The sequence below is a fragment of the Rhododendron vialii genome, chromosome 11a, assembly GCF_030253575.1.
Source record: "Rhododendron vialii isolate Sample 1 chromosome 11a, ASM3025357v1".
In the NCBI taxonomy this organism is placed as follows: domain Eukaryota; kingdom Viridiplantae; phylum Streptophyta; class Magnoliopsida; order Ericales; family Ericaceae; genus Rhododendron; species Rhododendron vialii.
This window is the reverse complement of record NC_080567.1, coordinates 30,436,402-30,453,182: the sequence shown is the minus strand read 5'-3', so window position 1 is coordinate 30,453,182 and position 16,781 is coordinate 30,436,402. Positions and strand designations below refer to the sequence as shown.

The window sequence follows — 16,781 nt, the reverse complement described above, 5'->3', positions numbered from 1 at the left end:
AAATAAAAAAAACACACACACACAGTTAGTGTAGTTGGTTCGCTACTCCTCCTTTTAAATAAGAGAGCCTGAGTTCAGATCATCGTGAAGAAGTTGCTAAACTCCCATTAACTACTCCCTCCGTCCCAAATTAGATGACAATTTTTGAAATCTGTGCCAATTTCAATTCCTTATATCTTTCAATATGAATCTCAAAAAATATGCAATATGGATCTTATTTGATAGTTCTCGATTAGTTCTATTATACAAAGTTTTCAAATTCGTGATAAACATTATAAATTGAAAGATATAAGCAATAAAAAATGGCACAAATTTCAAAAATTGTCATCCAATTTGGAACGGAGGGAGTATTAACCATTAAGCCCAACATCCTATCCTCTGGCCCAAAATATATCTTTAGCAATCATAACCCTTTGTCTTGTTTCCATAATATAATTAAAGATTTACATGAACCATTGAAGTAAAGGAGAAAAGTAGCAAAATCATTACTTGACCTAAGTAGTACTTGTGGAGTTGTTTTCAATTTCATTACTTATATTCTCTTACTGTCACGCCCCGCCCCGCATACGGCGTCCTATGCGAGCTCGAGCCGGTGCGGCCGCGTGCCCACGACGATCCCATCCATTTTTGTACAATATTGTCCGCTTTGGACGCCCATAGACTTTCCAGTGAGGTCACCCATCCCTGGATTATCCTAGGATGAGCACGCTTAACTGTGAAGTTTCTATGTGCGTTGGCCCACCCTCACGGCTTTAAAAGGCCTTTTACAAGTAGGATGGATCGTTCCTTATAAATTGTGACATGCCCCTCCCTCAACCGGCGAGCAGGCTGTCACACCTACTGCTTGACAAAAAAAAGAAAAGAAAAAGAATACCACAGTTTGTTGGGAAGTGCTACAATACACACCCTTTATTGGGTGTGTATCATATGCACCTTTATTGAAACACACTAAAATGTTATGATTCCCAAAATGTTATGAATTTATTTCTAAAAAGTTACGAATCAATAATGGAAAGTTACGAAATTTTAGTATAAAAGTTACGACACGAAATAAAATGTTATGAATGACCGGTCCTATAAGTAATTTTTCATGAGGTGGCACAATATGAACCACACAATAGGTGCATATGGTACACGCTTTAAAAAGATATGTATTGAAGACTTTCTCCAGTTTAGTATAGTTGATTCGTTACTCTTTCTTTAAAGAGAAAGATTTTGAGGTAAAGTCCTCATGAAATAGTAGCTCAACTCCTGTTATAATTATTAACCATTAAACCCAACATCCTATCGTGGACAAAAATATATCTTTAGCAATCATAACCCATTATCGTGTTTCAAGAATATTTATATAATTCATGATTGACATGAAACCATTGAAGTAAAGGAGAAAAGTAGCAAAATCATTAACCTGCCATGAGCACTTTCTATTTTGACCACTTAACAAAAATCATTAATTTGATCTTGTTGCTTTTATGAAGAGATTAAAGTCGTCCACGCCGCACTACACCGTGGAGTGCGGCCCCTCCCATTCCTTAGTATAAGGGTTGAAGTCGATTGAATCCAACTGATACGACATACATGATAAAATAAACCCATCACATGAGATAAAATTTTAGTGTCGGGTGCGTACCACGTGCTATCCATTAGGCGCATTCGAGCCGTTCATTGCGTTTTTTGACGGCTCAAATTTGGAAAGAGAGTGTTGGGATGAGAGAAGAGAGAAGGTTTCAATCTGAGCCGTCAAAAAATATATTAAATGTACCAAACAAATACCACGTGAGATATATCCATCCGACACCGAAAAATTTCTCGGTCACATGGCTGTGTAGGAGCCTAGGTGGTTGAAATTGGAGTAGTGATTAGGAAAAGCAAAAGGGCAAAGGTTAGATTGACAGAGACGTTCTCTTATTCTTTTCCTTTGCTTTTTTTTTTTTTTTTACAATTACCTACGCAAAAAGTGTACAAATTTGAAGTTTTAGTACGAGGAGGTAATCCTCACAAAAGGGATTTGATTTATTAAATTCAAGTATGAATGTAACTCATGCTATACTTTGCCTTCTCCCCATCTCTTTAAAGAGAATAAATTATTTACACCGTCGGTGTAAATATTTATTTACTTTAAAATAATTACGTTGCGCCACGTTATAAAACACATGAGTCTCAATCAATAGAACATGGCAACGTGACACAATATAATTGATTTGAAGAAAACAAATGTTTTAATCTCCTCTTTAAACAGTGCAATTACATTCAGCGCCATACGCAATAAATTAGTAAAGACATGGCTCCGTACAAAATTTTCTATTAGGTTCTGGTTTTGATGGAAATTTGAGGGTAATGAATGAAAAAGATAGATAAAAAAAAATTATTGAAAGCCGTGCCCAAAGGATTTGAGACCCTAAAACGAATGAAGTCCATTTTGAAGGAAACACGATAAAGAACATTTGATTTTGAATGAACTAAAATAAAATATGGAGATTTTGAAAGGACAACCACTCTAAAACAAATTTGGGACCATTATGGCCGTCGTGGCACCACTTTGTTTTCTCATTGATACCATATATACTCTCTCTCTTTTTTAAACCTATAAAATAGATGACTAGCATAACTTAGTGAATAAATTAGCTTTTCTTCTTACAACAAATATATTATGATTTGTTTTTTTTGTGAATATATTATGATTATGGACTACCGAATTCTAATCAAAGAACAAAAAAAGGCTAATAAAAATCTAATTATATTCATTTTTAGCATGAATTATACTCTAGTGGGCTCTACAACATGATATGGATTTTGTCATATTCATCTCCCATCGAATATTACATAAACAAAAAGTTTAATAACACAACGGCGACATCGACGCAACTGCATTCGGAGCCATCAGATGTATACGAGACAGACCCTGTGTATCTAACAGCTTTGAACACAATTTTGTCCGAAATTGTGCATTAAAATTGTGTCCATATCGTTGCTCTTGCGTAGAATGTTAAAGGGCAAAGGGGTCAAAGAGCCAAAGAGAGTCCGACTCAATCACATATAGTGGTGCGGGTGCTGCAACGCGAGAAAGTTTTTTGAAAACCTTCCCAGCAACTATAATTCGTGAGTGCGAAGATAGAGTTCGAAGAAGAATTATGTGACTAAAGCCCGACCAGGAGGCAGGGTAGGAAAGGGAGTCCCGGAGCCGTTGGGAAACCGTGATGACGTGGCTGCCTTGGTGGATAAGTAAAATGCGCATTCCCATTACGCATTTTCAAACGCGCCTTTAAGTAAAGAGAAGACAAAGAAAAAACGTAAACCGAAACCCAAAAGGACATAGACACCGCTCTCTCTCTCTCTCTCTCTCTCTCTCTCTCTCTCAAAACACACCACCGATTAAACGAAAAGAGGAGAGAGTCGACGCGACCTTTCCTTCTCTCTCTAGAATTCTCCTTCCCTATATATATAATCACTCTGTACACACAAACATCGTTACTAGAATCTAGAGTAGATACGCCTTGCGTGATTGCTCCGTACCGCGGATTTCGCATCGAGTTTTAGTTTGGTTTGAAATCTGAGGTTCGATTGTCGCGATGGAGGTGGGAGTGGACTCGCCGGGGGCCGGCAGGGTGTCCGGAGTCGCGATGGAGTTCCCCGCGACGGACGACGCCTCCTTCTCGCCGCCGCCCATGCCGCGGCGGCTTCGGCGGAGGCTCTTGTCGGAGGGGAAGGCGGCGCCGTCGACTGTCGAGGAAATCGAGGCCAAGCTCAGAGACGCCGATCATCGTAGACAGGTCTCTCTCTCTCTCTCTCTCTCTCTCTCTCTCTCTTCTAATTTCTTTCGCAATTTGTTTAATTAGTTGGATTTATTAATTTTGTTCTTTGCTTTGTGTGCAATTTTTTGGCCGCTTTCGTCTCGGAAAAGGCGAGAATAGTTGCGGTCGAGGCTTTTAAGTGTTTGTATATTCGTTTGCTCGAATTGGCTTCCAATTAAAGGATTGTTGACCTCGAAAAATCTGAATTTAGAAATCCCGAGGATAAGAAGAAGTTGTTCTAGTAAAAAGATTGAATTTTTTTTTGTTACGTTTGGGTTTTAATAAGGAAATAATCGAACTCAACTAAACTGAGCAACGTAGTTGTTTGTGGTTGGTTCAGTTTAGGTGAGAGAGTTTATAAAATAAGAACTTTTTATGTTTTTTTTTTTCCCCTTCTTCCCAATCGATTTCTCGTGGTCCAAAACTAATTGTGTGCTTCTGGTCTTTTTGAGTTACTCTCCTTTCTCAATCTCTTTGAGTTTTTATTTATTTATTTGGCTTTGTGGTGAAGGTTGCCTCTCGGGTTAGGTTAGAAGTTAGGTGGTTCTTCCTGCTTGAATTTCTCTCTCTCTCTCTGTCTCTCTCTGATGAGTCTTCTATTCTAGCTATCCAGAATTATACTTGGGATACTTACCGGTCCTTTGGATATAGAGAGAGCAGTTATTTTAAGCTATTGATTGGTTTGTCAATAAAGCAAGAAGAATAAAAAAAATTAATTTTCGATGCATTTTAACACTTTTCAAGAAGCTTTCAACACAAAAAAACCTTCTTTTTTTTTTGTCCTTTTCCTGCCTTATTAACAGGCTATTGGGCTGTTATTAGCATGTAACTACTCTTAGATGGAAAGAAAGAGAGAGAGACGATGAAAGAACTGGGATTTCTTACGGGATGTGACCAATAAAAAACCTTCTTTGGGATGTGACCAACAAAAAACCTTCTTTGGGAAGTGACTAAAATACTCAAAATTGGGTGAGGAAAAAATGGACCAATGAAAAACCTTTTTCTTTCTTTTTTTCCTGCTCTTTTCCCACTCATATTCACTTTGGGTATGGCCAATAGTTGATTCTTTTTCTTTAGTTTTACCAATTACACAAAGCTAAATTTAGACTCTATATTGTTTTCTCGATAAACTTCGCGTTTGTTTTCCGAATACCATTTCCTGCATGAACTTTCAGGGTCATAGGCACACAAAACAGCTGAATTTGAGTATTAAAGGAGCCCTATATTTTTTTTTGGGGCATGTTTCGTCTTTTACTTTGTCCTTTTGAAGTTAAGGCCTTCTTTTTATGGCGGTCAGATGTTTTGATGGATTCGTAGTGGTCTCTTGCACAAGGAATTCCAAATTCAGGCCTTTGTTCATTTTTGTAACTATGAAAACCGTAATTCTAGAGGTTTATCTTAATTTAACAGAGTTTTACTTTCACTTGGTCGAGTATGACAGATTTAGGTTCTGTGTGGTATTTGTTTGTAAGAAGCTTTTATTTTTCTTGCTTTATTCAATTAGATCCCCCAAAATTGCAAGTTCAGTTATATGCAATCCTCAGTATTTATTGTTTTTTGGTCTTATTTGTCACAGAAATTCTATGAGAGCTTGTCAAGTAAGGCTCGTCCAAAACCAAGAAGCCCTTCACAATCTTCATCCCATGAGGAAGACCTTGGTCAGCGTCTCGAGGCAAAGCTCCAAGCTGCTGAGCAGAAAAGGTGTGTTTTATAGTGGTCTCCACAAAATTATCAGCTGAAAATGATGTTAAACTGCCCAAGCTCTAACTACTTGTTCCTTTAATATACTACTCCAGGTTAGGGTATTGAAAACTAGTTTATGGTTTTGGTTTTGAAAGGCTGTGTCATTGTCATGGAGTGAGCCCTATCCCAAAATATCCATTTATATTTGAACAATTCTATTTGGTCAACTTTCTTCATTAGTATTTTGTTTCCTCCCTAACTAACATGGTTGTTAGCCGTTACTTCTTTTTCGAACTTTGAACCCTAAGCATTGCCATTTAGTTCCACAAGTGACATCATATTTGATTGTGCCAAAACAATATATTGCAATGTACTAAACGGACATTCATTTTCCATGTTTGATGACCAACCCAAACTACTGAGGGATAAGGTCGTCTTGCAAATTTGCAGAAGTGGTGAAAATTACAGCAATTCAACATTTTACTTCCTTTCTTTCTCGTCTTTTCAGTTAACGTCCCCCATCCATAGCGGGAATAAGACAGTAGACATAAGTTTGATTTCTTTAGCGTGCGGGCTTAGTACTGCTCAGTATACTTATGTGTTGTTTTTTGTCTCCGACTTATGTATTGTAACTTGTAAGCTCCGCTTCGCTGTAGTTTCGTCCATACTGTAGTGTGTTTCTCCTTGTGATTGCATTTTATTCAAATTTGGAGTTCTTCGAAGGCTCTGCATGGTTCTTGTACCTTCTTTTACTTCAGAATGCAATAGTTAATTTAAGATGTTCGTCCTTACCCACTTCCACAATTGGGAAGAACTTTGGATGGAAGACCAGGATGAATCGCATTTTTTTGTAGGCATTCATGACTGGTCATACATGGAACTCTAACCTTTATTGTTTGGCAAAACAGGTTAAGCATTCTAGAAAAGGCTCAGAGGCGCCTAGCTAAATTGGATGAGTTACGTCAAGCCGCCAAAACTGGAGTAGAAATGCGTTTTAGGAAGGAATGTGCAGAGCTAGGTACAAGAGTGGAGTCAAGGGTTCAGCAGGCAGAAGCAAATAGAATGCTTATTCTTAAGGCATACAGGCAACGGAGGGCCACTCTAAAAGAAAGGACATCTGAATCACTGTTACGAGTGATGGCTAGAGAGAATAAATACAAGGAGCGTGTGCATGCTGCTATTCTCCAAAAGCGTGCAGCTGCTGAGAAGAAGCGATTGGGATTGCTGGAGGAAGAGAAGAAGAGAGCACGTGCTAGGATGCTGCAAGTGCGCAAAGTTGCTAAGTCGGTATCCTACCAGAGAGAAATTGAGAGGAGAAAAATGAAAGATAAGTTAGAAGACAGACTGCAAAGGGTAAAGTACTTCACAACATCTTTAATATTTTCACCCTGTTTTTTACATGGTCATCGTTTTATGGTGCTTGCAATGTTTCTGACTTTTGGAATTTGATGTTAAATAGGCAAAGAGACAAAGAGCGGAATATCTGAGTCACAGAGGAAGGCTGCAGAACACTGCTAATTGGAATAAGATGCAAAAGCAGGCTGAAATTCTCTCAGCAAAGTTAGCAAGGTACATGATCTATAGAAAACCATTGACCTTCAATAAAAGAAAGTTAATGTTCTGGTGTTTTACACAGTTCCTTCTATTATTCGTTGTGGTTCATTGTTTCAAAGGCATTCCTACCTGATCATAAAGCTGACTCTGGGACCTAACTTCGATAGTGTTATCGACTTGAGGGATCTTTCTAAGGTTTTTTTTAGATATTTTGTTCTTTTTGGTTTCATATAAGGCATAATGTGTGTATTTGTGTGTGAATGACGATTAGTAGTAATCCATTATTGTTTCAACGCTTCGTCTAAAACCAATTCCACAGGGCCTATTTAATTTTCTAAGAGGAAAGTGGTTTTTTTTTTTTTTAAAAAAAGAAAGAAAGAAGGAAACATGTATTGTGCAGAACTGTTTTGGTTCCAAAAACCTCACATATAGGTTTTTGGGATCTTAATTTGTTGTTAAAACTTACAAAATTTGTTCGATTGTTGATGGGTACATGATTTTCCTTGATCATTGTTGTGCTCTGTAGGTGCTGGAGACGGTTTGTTAAGCTGAACAAGACTACCTTAAACTTGGCGAAAGCTTATGATGCTTTGAATATATCTGAGAGAGCAGTGAAATCAATGCCTTTTGAGCAGCTTGCACTTTTGATTGAATCACCTGCTACCCTTGAGACTGTTAAAGCTTTACTCGACCGTCTCGAGATTCGCTACAAACTGTCAAAGCCAGTTTCTGCTTCGAATAATCCTTTCACTTGGAATGACATTGACCATCTTCTTAAGCGAGTTGCTTCCCCAAGCAGGAGGCGTACCCCCAGGAAATCTACACCAAGCAAAGGTGTCAAGAGATCAGGGTCCATGAGAGAACTTGCCAGGTCTCCTGTCAAATTGTCGAGGTACCAAGTGAGAATCGTACTATGTGCTTACATGATACTTGGTCAACCGGATGCAGTTTTCAGTGGTCAAGGAGAACGGGAATTCACTCTGGCCAAGGCTGCCGAAAAGTTTGTTCGTGAGTTTGAGTTGCTAATAAGGGTTATACTAGGTGGGCCCATAGAAGTTACTGAAGAGTCTGATGCATACCCAAGACGCTTGAGCTTGAGGTCTCAGCTTGCATCTTTTGATGCGGCATGGTGCTCCTACTTGAATAGCTTTGTTGTGTGGAAGGTTAAGGATGCAGAGTCCTTGGAGGAGGATTTGGTGAGAGCTGCTTGTCAGATGGAACTGTCTATGATGCAGACTTGCAAGATGACTCAAGATGGAGATAATGGTGCTCTTACTCATGACATGAAAGCTGTCCAGAAACAGGTATTTTTTGTCCCCTTAATGTTTGGAATATTCTTTTCAAGAAGAATGATCCTCATTCCCATCAATTAAGTACACAACAAACCGGGGTACTTGAAGAGATTCTTTGATGGTTCTACCTTCTTGTTCTCCAAACACGTAACTTTGACTTAATGAAAGATCATTTGTTTGCTTTCGTAGCCACGGTAGTTTGACTTTAAATGAATATTATGTTTTGCTTTGTGCCCTCCGAAGAGTGTTGTAGTAGTCTAGACTCTAGTAGTGTAGTACTTTTTTATCCGTCACTTCGATTTGTTACTGGTTGGGTGCTGGGAGAGGTAGACTGGATATGTGCTAACCACTAACGGTTCCTGTATAAAGTGGCTACTTTGATTTGAAGTATTCAACCCATATTGTGTCTTAGTAGCCTATGATACTAGCATTTGCACCAACCAGGTCTCAATTTTGTTACTCCTACTGATGCAGGTTACTGATGATCAGAAACTTCTGAGGGAGAAAGTACATCATCTCAGTGGCACTGCTGGAATTGAACGCATGGAATTTGCTCTTTCTGACACAAGAATGAAATATTTTCAAGCAGTGGAGAATGGAGATTCTGTCGGGTCGCCAATGCACATTACATCTCCAATCCCTCCTAGTTTCGTAGCTAGCCCTTCTGTTTCTAATGCCGATAAAAGGGGTAAAGCAGTAGAGGATAATCAAAGGCCGAGCTCTGTGGTTCGCACCTTATTTAAGGACGACTCTAGTTCACCTTCCAAAGAAGTTAGTCCATCTGCTTCTAGCAGCAGATTGGACAGTCAACTCCATCATTCTGCTGAGAAGTTCTCCATGGAGAATGAACTTATTGTGAACGAAGTTCTACATGAGCAACATCATACAATTGCAGATAATTTGAATGTCACTTCTGAAGACCAAAGCCAGATGAAGGTTAGTGTGTTGCTGTGATCATTAATTTTGACTCAGCATAAGTAAATGACTGTTGCCAATACAAGCACCATTTGTTATCCTCCAAAAATAAATAAAACTAAGCAGGCTGACTTAGCTATATTGGCTTAAACATCATTGGCTTTCTTAGTTATATATAGGTACAATAGACCTTATGTCCATACCGGAGTCAACTAAGGCTCAATGGGAGTCCCACTCAAATTTGTTTACTTATCATTTATTAGTGGTTCTGTGTTGTTATATCCTTCATGGTCATGGTAAGAGAATAAGGGGTTTTCCTGAGCAAAAAAGAAAACAAGGAGTTCATCTGTTCCAGCTTCCTTACCACGCCCTGGAAAATAGTGCTCTCTTTTAGAGCCTTACCAAAGAAATAAAACATCGTTGCATATGGAAGTTGTCCCTTCCCCATTCCCCACAAATGGCTATGCTTTTGGGTTTGATCAATAGGCAAAAAAGTAAAAGTCTTGGTCGTTGAACTGGTGTTCGCCAACACAAAGATTTAGTTTACACCTGCATCATAAGTCAACATTGTTGATCTGACTTGATTACTCATTTCTTCATGGTGCAGGCGAAGATAAAAGAGACAATGGAGAAGGCTTTCTGGGATGGAATAACAAACTCTATGGAACAGGATGAACCTAAGTATGACCGTGTTGTTGAGCTAATGAGGGAGGTGAGGGATGAAATCTGTGAGATGGTACCCCAGAGCTGGAAAGCAGATATTTTGGAAGCTATCGATCTGGACATTCTCTCTCAGGTAGCATGCTGAATCTTTCTACTATTTCTGTCAAGATTGGTTTTGATGTTTGTTGTACACAATAAAAAACAAGTTGTTCTTATTCCTCCTTTTTTTTTTCTTTTTCCTTTCCTCAGGTGCTGAATTCAGGTCAGCTAGACATGGATTTTCTTGGAAAGATTTTGGAGTTTGCGTTAGGCACTTTGCAGAAGCTTTCCGCTCCAGCTAGTGAAGATGAGCTGAAGATTGCTCACCAGAAAAAGCTGAAAGAGCTAGCTGAAATTTGTCATGGTGGAAATGGGTCAAACCATTTGCATGTTGTTGCACTGATCAAGGGTTTGCGCTTTGTCCTGGAGCAAATACAGGTGTTTGACCCATCCTTTTTGTTGGAGTTCTTTTTACTGCATTGTCATATGTGGATATAATGCTGCAACTATTACTGCTATATACTTCCCTAGAGGGATGTGACGTGTAACTATGTAAGGCTGTGAGACACTGACGGTCTGAGGCCAAATCTTTTCATGTTGATGGGAATGTGCCCAGCCACTTATACAAGGGTTGGTCAAACAACTGGAATCCCATGTGGCATTTTTACGTGGTACTCCCAATCAATAACTTAGCGAAATTTTTTGCAGGTGTGACCTAATATGTCTCACTTTCATTGGGAATGGGGGGATACAAGTGTTGATACCGGGAGTACGACTTGGGCAATGCCCGATGATACTCCAGGAGTAACTAAAAGTTTTCCCGTATGGTCCAGTGAAGGCAGTTAGGTTGCTTATTTATCTACCGCAAAAAAAATTTCTTTAGCATTATGTCTCGTAGTCGTATCTCTTATTGGTCCGGTGGTGTCATCTGTCAGAGACATACTCCTGAGATCTTTTCTGGCTTGATTAACCTTGTACTGAACTGTAAATAACTGAGGTACCCTTAAGAGGCTTCTTTTTCCTCACACTTTTTCTTTTCCCCTAACAGGCATTGAAGCAAGAAATCAGCAAAGCCCGAATAAAACTTATGGAACCACTTCTCAAGGGGCGTGCCGGTTTGGAGTACCTGAACAATGCTTTTGCCAATCAATATGGACCTCCCTCTGATGCCTCAACTGCTCTGCCCTTGACAAAGATGTGGCTTTCATCTGTGTGGGATAGCAAAGATCAGGAATGGCTTGAACATACAAATGCTCTCTCAGTATTGACGATGAGCAATGAGAGTTTGTCTCAAAGGCTTCTTCCTTCGACCACACTCAGAACTGGTGTAGGCAAAATGAGTGGAAGCCAAATGATTGCAGTCCCTTCTGCTAGCAAAAATGCTACACATGGAACAGGTTTAAATTTTTAACTCATTTGGGATCTGTTATCTATCCTTGGAACTGAAATATCGATTGTTGTTTTAAACAAACTACTTGGTACAAAATATGGGTTGCTTTAACACTATTACTTGGTTTGTGTTATAGGACCAGATAATAGACATCCAGAATGCAAGGGAGAGAAGGTTGATTTGGTGGTGAGGCTCGGCTTGTTGAAATTAGTGAGCGGGGTATGTGGTCTAACACAAGAAGCTTTGCCTGAAACTTTGAAGCTAAATTTCACCAGGCTTAGGGGTATTCAGGCTCAACTTCAGAAGATCATTGTAATTTCTACCAGGTACATAAGTAGATCTCTCTCTCTCCACAACACACACAACAGACATGCTTCAACTAGAAACTTTTGGCTTGTGCGCGGGTGGGGTATTAATCATTGGGATACTTTCATCTCTCTCAAAATGTCAGTCCCTTTGAGTAACGAAGGAAATCTTAATGCTTTCATTTCTCATGATACATCTGATCTACCTTTTTCTTCTTTGATTACAGTTTTCAAGAGGCATTTAAATTTAGTTTTCCTCGGTGGTTTTTCCAACGAGTATGTTTCTTTTCTGGCCATTTTATTGCCTCACTGATGCATTCATTCTGGTTCAATTTACTATGCAGTGTTCTAGTTCTGCGTCAGACTCTCCTCAGTGAGCAGATGGTCCGCAATGCAACAGACTTGGAAACCATCCTGTCAAACTGCATTAAGCAGCTTTCCGAGCTTCTGGACTCTTCCGAGGATGTAGGTATCAACGAAATCATCAAAACACTCTGCAAATTTGCAGAAAGCGACAACTCCGCTGACGGCGATGACATAAAAATTCAGTCGCGGAAGAACATCATGACGCGGTTTCTAACAAAAAGCTTGCAAGATGGGGACCCAGTGTTTTCCAAGGTGTCCCGTGCTGTTTATTCGGCCACCAGAGGAGTGGTACTCGGTGGAAGTGGTCCGGGGGGAAAGGCGTTGGCAGAAACGGCCCTCCGCCAGGTGGGGGCGGCCGCGTTACTTGATGATGTGGTGGAATCTGCCACGGTGGTGTTGGTAGCAGCTGCTGTGTCCTGCAGGGTGCATGGACCATGGTATGAGGATTTGGTTGAGAAGATGTGATGGTGGGGGTATTCATCTTTTTTTAGGTTCCGCTTGTAAATTTTTAGTGATGCTGATTTTCTTCAGTGTGTATATATGGATGACAAGGCCTTCTATTTATGCTGGTTTATATTGTGACATGCATAGGTTTAGAAAGAAGATGTAAATAGTGCTTTTAACTGATTGAATGGAAATAAAGGCTTCTGTTTAGATTTTTCCAAAAAGGCTTCTGTTTAAACTGATTTCGACTGTAGGAAAAATCTCTTTGGCGGTTGGTGTGCTTGTTTCTTTCTTGCCCTAGTTCAACGTTTCTATCTCTTCCATTCTCAATCCTCTCTCTCCTCTCTTTCTTTTTCAATTTTTGACCTTGCAAATTTTGATAAGTTGAAATATTTTCAAAAGAAGCTTTCATATTGGCACTCTTGTTCATGGCGCTTTTCATATTGGCACTCTCATTCATGCTAGCGCACCATGTGACTTCGGTCCTACCTTTCACCGAGCCCATGGAAGGGATTACCTTAATTTAGAACAAATGAATGTTCATGGTGCTTTTCATATTGGCACTCTACTTTTTTGTACTCAAGTGTCCGGGTCAGTCTACAGTCTACACGCACTTCTACTAACCCACTGTCCATATTGGCACGCTCGTTCATGCACAAAAAGTCTAGAAACACAACTCCGGAGACAATTGTGTCTAGAGTTGTGTTTTAAAATTGAATCCAACGGTACCGGACACAGTTGTGTCCGGAGTTGTGTTTTAAAGTTGTACATGTAGCATTGCTCGTTCATGCACTGCACTATGTGATTTCGCTATTACGTTTCACCAAGCCCATGGAAGGGATAACCTTAAATTACAACAAAATGAATTGCGAACAAATGAAAGGAAGAGGCATTGACAAACAAAAGAATTGAGCATAAAACCTAAACCATGCCTTAACTGGGAAAACAAGATTCTAGCCACCAAGGCAGTGTTTTAGGTAATAATACCAGCAACTTGAGAAACAAAAAAATACCAGCAACTATTTACAGCAAGACCTCAAAAAAGAAATTCTGTACAAAGTTTACATAGACTTCCATTTCTCTCCCATTCCATCATCTATCAGGGCTATCGAGTATTGACTATTGTGGTCAATAGTTGTCTCGGCACCGTAGTGGCAAGGAAAACGGCTATTCGGAATTCGAGACAAAAGAAGACCCAAAAGAAAATACCTCCCAAGGAAAACTCCTATTTGTAATTTAATCAGGATCGCATCAGCACCAATCAATTTGAAAAAGTTTCAGAATATTGGAATGGCTCAATATTTACAAAAGGGCTCTGACGAACAACATCATCTACTTGAGAGATCACAATTGACTTCGAAATCTGGGGGAAACACGTGGCACCAGCCGTGTTGGGATATTCAAGATGTTTCAAGGTTGGGCTATAGCCAACTGCCTCACAAGTCGAAGTCGTCGCCATCGGCGGTAGAGGCCAATCATGTAGAGGATGAGGACCACACCAATACCAAAGTTATCAAAAAAGTTTATGGCATCCATATGCCCTGTACAACAAAAGCATCGGTTAAGTAGCGCGGTAGCCCATCTTGGAGGGGTTTCAAACTCCAAACAAACAAAAAAATATCAGAAACAGATCTTGAACGCGCGATAGGGGATTTGCTCCAAGGATGTGATGATATAAACAAATTCAAGGTCCCACAAGTTGCAACTTGAAATTTGGTTCAACCTGTGTGCTCTTTTCTGTCATATAGCAAAGATGTATGTCCTATTTATTAATGTATCTTTTGATCTTTTCTTAAACCCTGTGTTGGCTAGAAATTTGCTTATAAAACAGTAGAGATCGAAGGTTAACCAGTCGGGAGGAAGTCGAAGTGGCAGACAGAGTAGAGGGCACCCAGCAATATCTGCAAGCAAAAGCAACAATCAAAATTTTCCTGACAAAACTAGCTTCAAGTCAATGCTGAATAGGTCTATTGGTGCATGCACAGTAGAGCAGTTTATGTCAGGCGCAAGACTTAGTGATGATATAGTTGCATTTAAAAGTCCATGAAGTCACACAGCAAGAAGCACTTGTGTAACAGTTCCTAACCCACGAATAGCATTTTCTGCTATGTTGAATCTTGGTTCAGAGACGGAAAAGGAATGTAACTAATTTGGGCCTAGAGCTCTTCTATGATAGAAGTTCCTAACCCACCAGTAGCATTTTATGCCACGATTGGATCTCGGTCCCTGAAGGGAAAGGGAAATGAAACCTCTTGAATCTGTTTAGTCTACACTGCAACTCAGCTAGATTGATTCATTGAAAAGTAAATAAAACTAAAGGCAGAAGACAACTTCTTTAATTTGTTCAACTTTGAATTTATTAAATTGCGGGACGAACTTAACTGCAAAAAGGCGCACTTTGAAAAGGTGATTATTGGCTACATCAGGATCCATCATCTCACGAATTATTCTCTTGATGAGAAATGGCGACTCAAGCACTTTCTGTCAAGAGAAGGCAATCAGGCATAAATCAACCGAAGCCAAATGCAGAAGCAGAAATACTAGCTACATTGTCAACGTAAGAAAAAGGGCAAGGAGGCGGATATCCAATACACACCAGAATGAGGCCATATGTGCCTCCAACAAAAATACGGTTATACTTCCGAACATTTTGCAGAACCTCAACATCTTGGCAGTGGTCAAATGATGCCTCTGGTATCAACCTGGTAATCGGCTGAGAGCACATTGGGCACTTGCAAGGCTTAAGGGCTGCCCCATGGTTCCAATACTGTAAAATGCAATCACCTATACAAGGATAACACACACCTCCAAAAATGATTCCCCAAGCAAAACAAATACCGAACTCCATGGTTAAACAACAAGAAGCATGCCGTTTCCAAAATGTGGTTACAGCCCTTTGAAAGAACATGATTAAGTAAAACAAGATCATCTTCTAGTCGAGAGCAGCTCCTTTGCCGAAGCTCAAGTCCGTACAAAAACCCGTAAGGCCAAGGTTAGCTTACCCCAAACAATACCAGAAAATGAATGGCCAGGTTTGTAGTGATTACTGAAAGCCAACTGTCACAAATGGATGAAATACGAGAAAAAGTGGCGACTTTGTAAACCATATGTGTTTCCTATGCTCTTGATTTTCTATTTTTGTAGAGCAACCTCCTACGCTAAAAAAGAGCACATGGGGAGACACCTTTTGAATATTTCAATTCAAAATTAACTTAATTGAAATGTAAGGAAATGCAACAATACACACGCCCATTTGACTGTGTACACAATGCACTCTCCTGAATTGCCTTGAATTCACAACATTTGGCTAGAAATTCGTCATATTGCATACAAATCCATAACTTGCTCAAAAACTCCTAACATTTGCTTAAAATCCTAAACCATTCCATTAAAAATACATAACTTTAGCATGACAATTCAAAACATTTGCAAATACGAACGGTGTTCCGCAGCTTTTGGGAAAATGCTACAATACATGCTCCTATTTGGGTGGTGTGGTTGTGTACGGTATCCACCCCTTGAATCACCTCCAGGAACTACCTCCTCCGGGATGTAAGTGTGTACTGCAGTACCGTATGAACCCATAGAATCACCTTAACTCAAAATCAACATCCAAATTTCGCCTCGCAAAAATTTCTTTTTTCTTTATTCGCCGCTGAGTAGTATTCTAAGAGCAGTCACTTTGTGCATATATTGCCAAAAGGTCTGTTTCCAATCCACCCTGCCTATACTCCCAATGATTGGGGACTAGATGAGTTATGTTATTGTTGTGTTAATTCACCGCTCCAGTGCAAATCGTGGCCCAGGGTACTAACACCCGAAAATCAGGTTGGATAATGTCCCACAAGTCATTCTACAACCACAAACACTTTTGCACAGACACTCACATATGTGTGGGCTCCACGTGATTTTAGAGGTTTCCACGTCCCAAATTGCACACAAAAAAAATCCTGAATTATGTTACTTTCTTCTCTACTTCCCTACGGCTACAATTACCCAAAGCCCAAACAAGATAGTACTATCAAGATTCTTGAGAATGGACGAGAAATGATGAGGGATCTCACCGCAGTACCAGTGGCCGCAGGGGGCCCGGCAGGGGACAGTGAAGTTACCGAAGCAGATGGAACAGCAGTCGTCATCCGGAGGCCTGCTCTCATTCTCTCCCCTCCTCCTCTCACTAGATTCCTTCTCCGTCTTTCTCTCGCTACCAGGATCGGAACCTTCCCCCTCCGTGTCGCCAGGGATTCGGTTTTGACTCTTTCGCAACCTTAACAGATTCAAGAATCTCATCTCTCTCTAGGAGCAGAAAGGAAAGTTACTCAACTTCTTTCTCTCTCTC

General features: G+C 40.0%; 2 protein-coding genes across 2 annotated transcripts in view; one reads left to right on the top strand and one right to left on the bottom strand.

The window, feature by feature from the left end:
* The first annotated feature begins 3,160 nt into the window (after nucleotides 1–3,160).
* On the top strand, nucleotides 3,161–12,666 carry LOC131308774 (uncharacterized). Its single transcript, XM_058335789.1, has 11 exons — nucleotides 3,161–3,770; nucleotides 5,368–5,492; nucleotides 6,383–6,827; nucleotides 6,934–7,043; nucleotides 7,555–8,332; nucleotides 8,795–9,256; nucleotides 9,843–10,031; nucleotides 10,148–10,375; nucleotides 10,986–11,334; nucleotides 11,464–11,653; nucleotides 11,977–12,666. Exons 1-11 carry the CDS (start codon nucleotides 3,570–3,572, stop codon nucleotides 12,461–12,463), a joined length of 3,564 nt encoding a protein of 1,187 aa, XP_058191772.1. The 5' UTR covers nucleotides 3,161–3,569; the 3' UTR covers nucleotides 12,464–12,666.
* Nucleotides 12,667–13,334: 668 nt separating this feature from the next.
* LOC131308783 (uncharacterized) overlaps nucleotides 13,335–16,781 on the bottom strand; it is a 51,178-nt gene continuing 47,731 nt past the window's right edge. Inside the window, exons 2-6 of the mRNA XM_058335799.1 lie at nucleotides 16,507–16,780; nucleotides 15,039–15,226; nucleotides 14,825–14,923; nucleotides 14,292–14,343; nucleotides 13,335–13,983 (exon numbers count right to left, since the gene is read on the bottom strand). Of these exons, the coding sequence (XP_058191782.1) occupies nucleotides 13,853–13,983; nucleotides 14,292–14,343; nucleotides 14,825–14,923; nucleotides 15,039–15,226; nucleotides 16,507–16,732 (696 nt within the window). The 5' untranslated portion in view covers nucleotides 16,733–16,780 and the 3' untranslated portion in view covers nucleotides 13,335–13,852. The remainder of the gene's footprint in view (nucleotides 13,984–14,291; nucleotides 14,344–14,824; nucleotides 14,924–15,038; nucleotides 15,227–16,506; nucleotide 16,781) is intronic.

Bases quoted from the DNA above. Each gene is read 5' to 3' on its own strand.
- LOC131308774 (XM_058335789.1), top strand. From the start codon at position 3,570: ATGGAGGTGGGAGTGGACTCGCCGGGGGCCGGCAGGGTGTCCGGAGTC. The intron at 10,032-10,147 runs GTAGCATGCTGA...TCCTTTCCTCAG, and splicing joins ATCTGGACATTCTCTCTCAG to GTGCTGAATTCAGGTCAGCT. The intron at 10,376-10,985 runs GTGTTTGACCCA...TTCCCCTAACAG, and splicing joins TTGTCCTGGAGCAAATACAG to GCATTGAAGCAAGAAATCAG.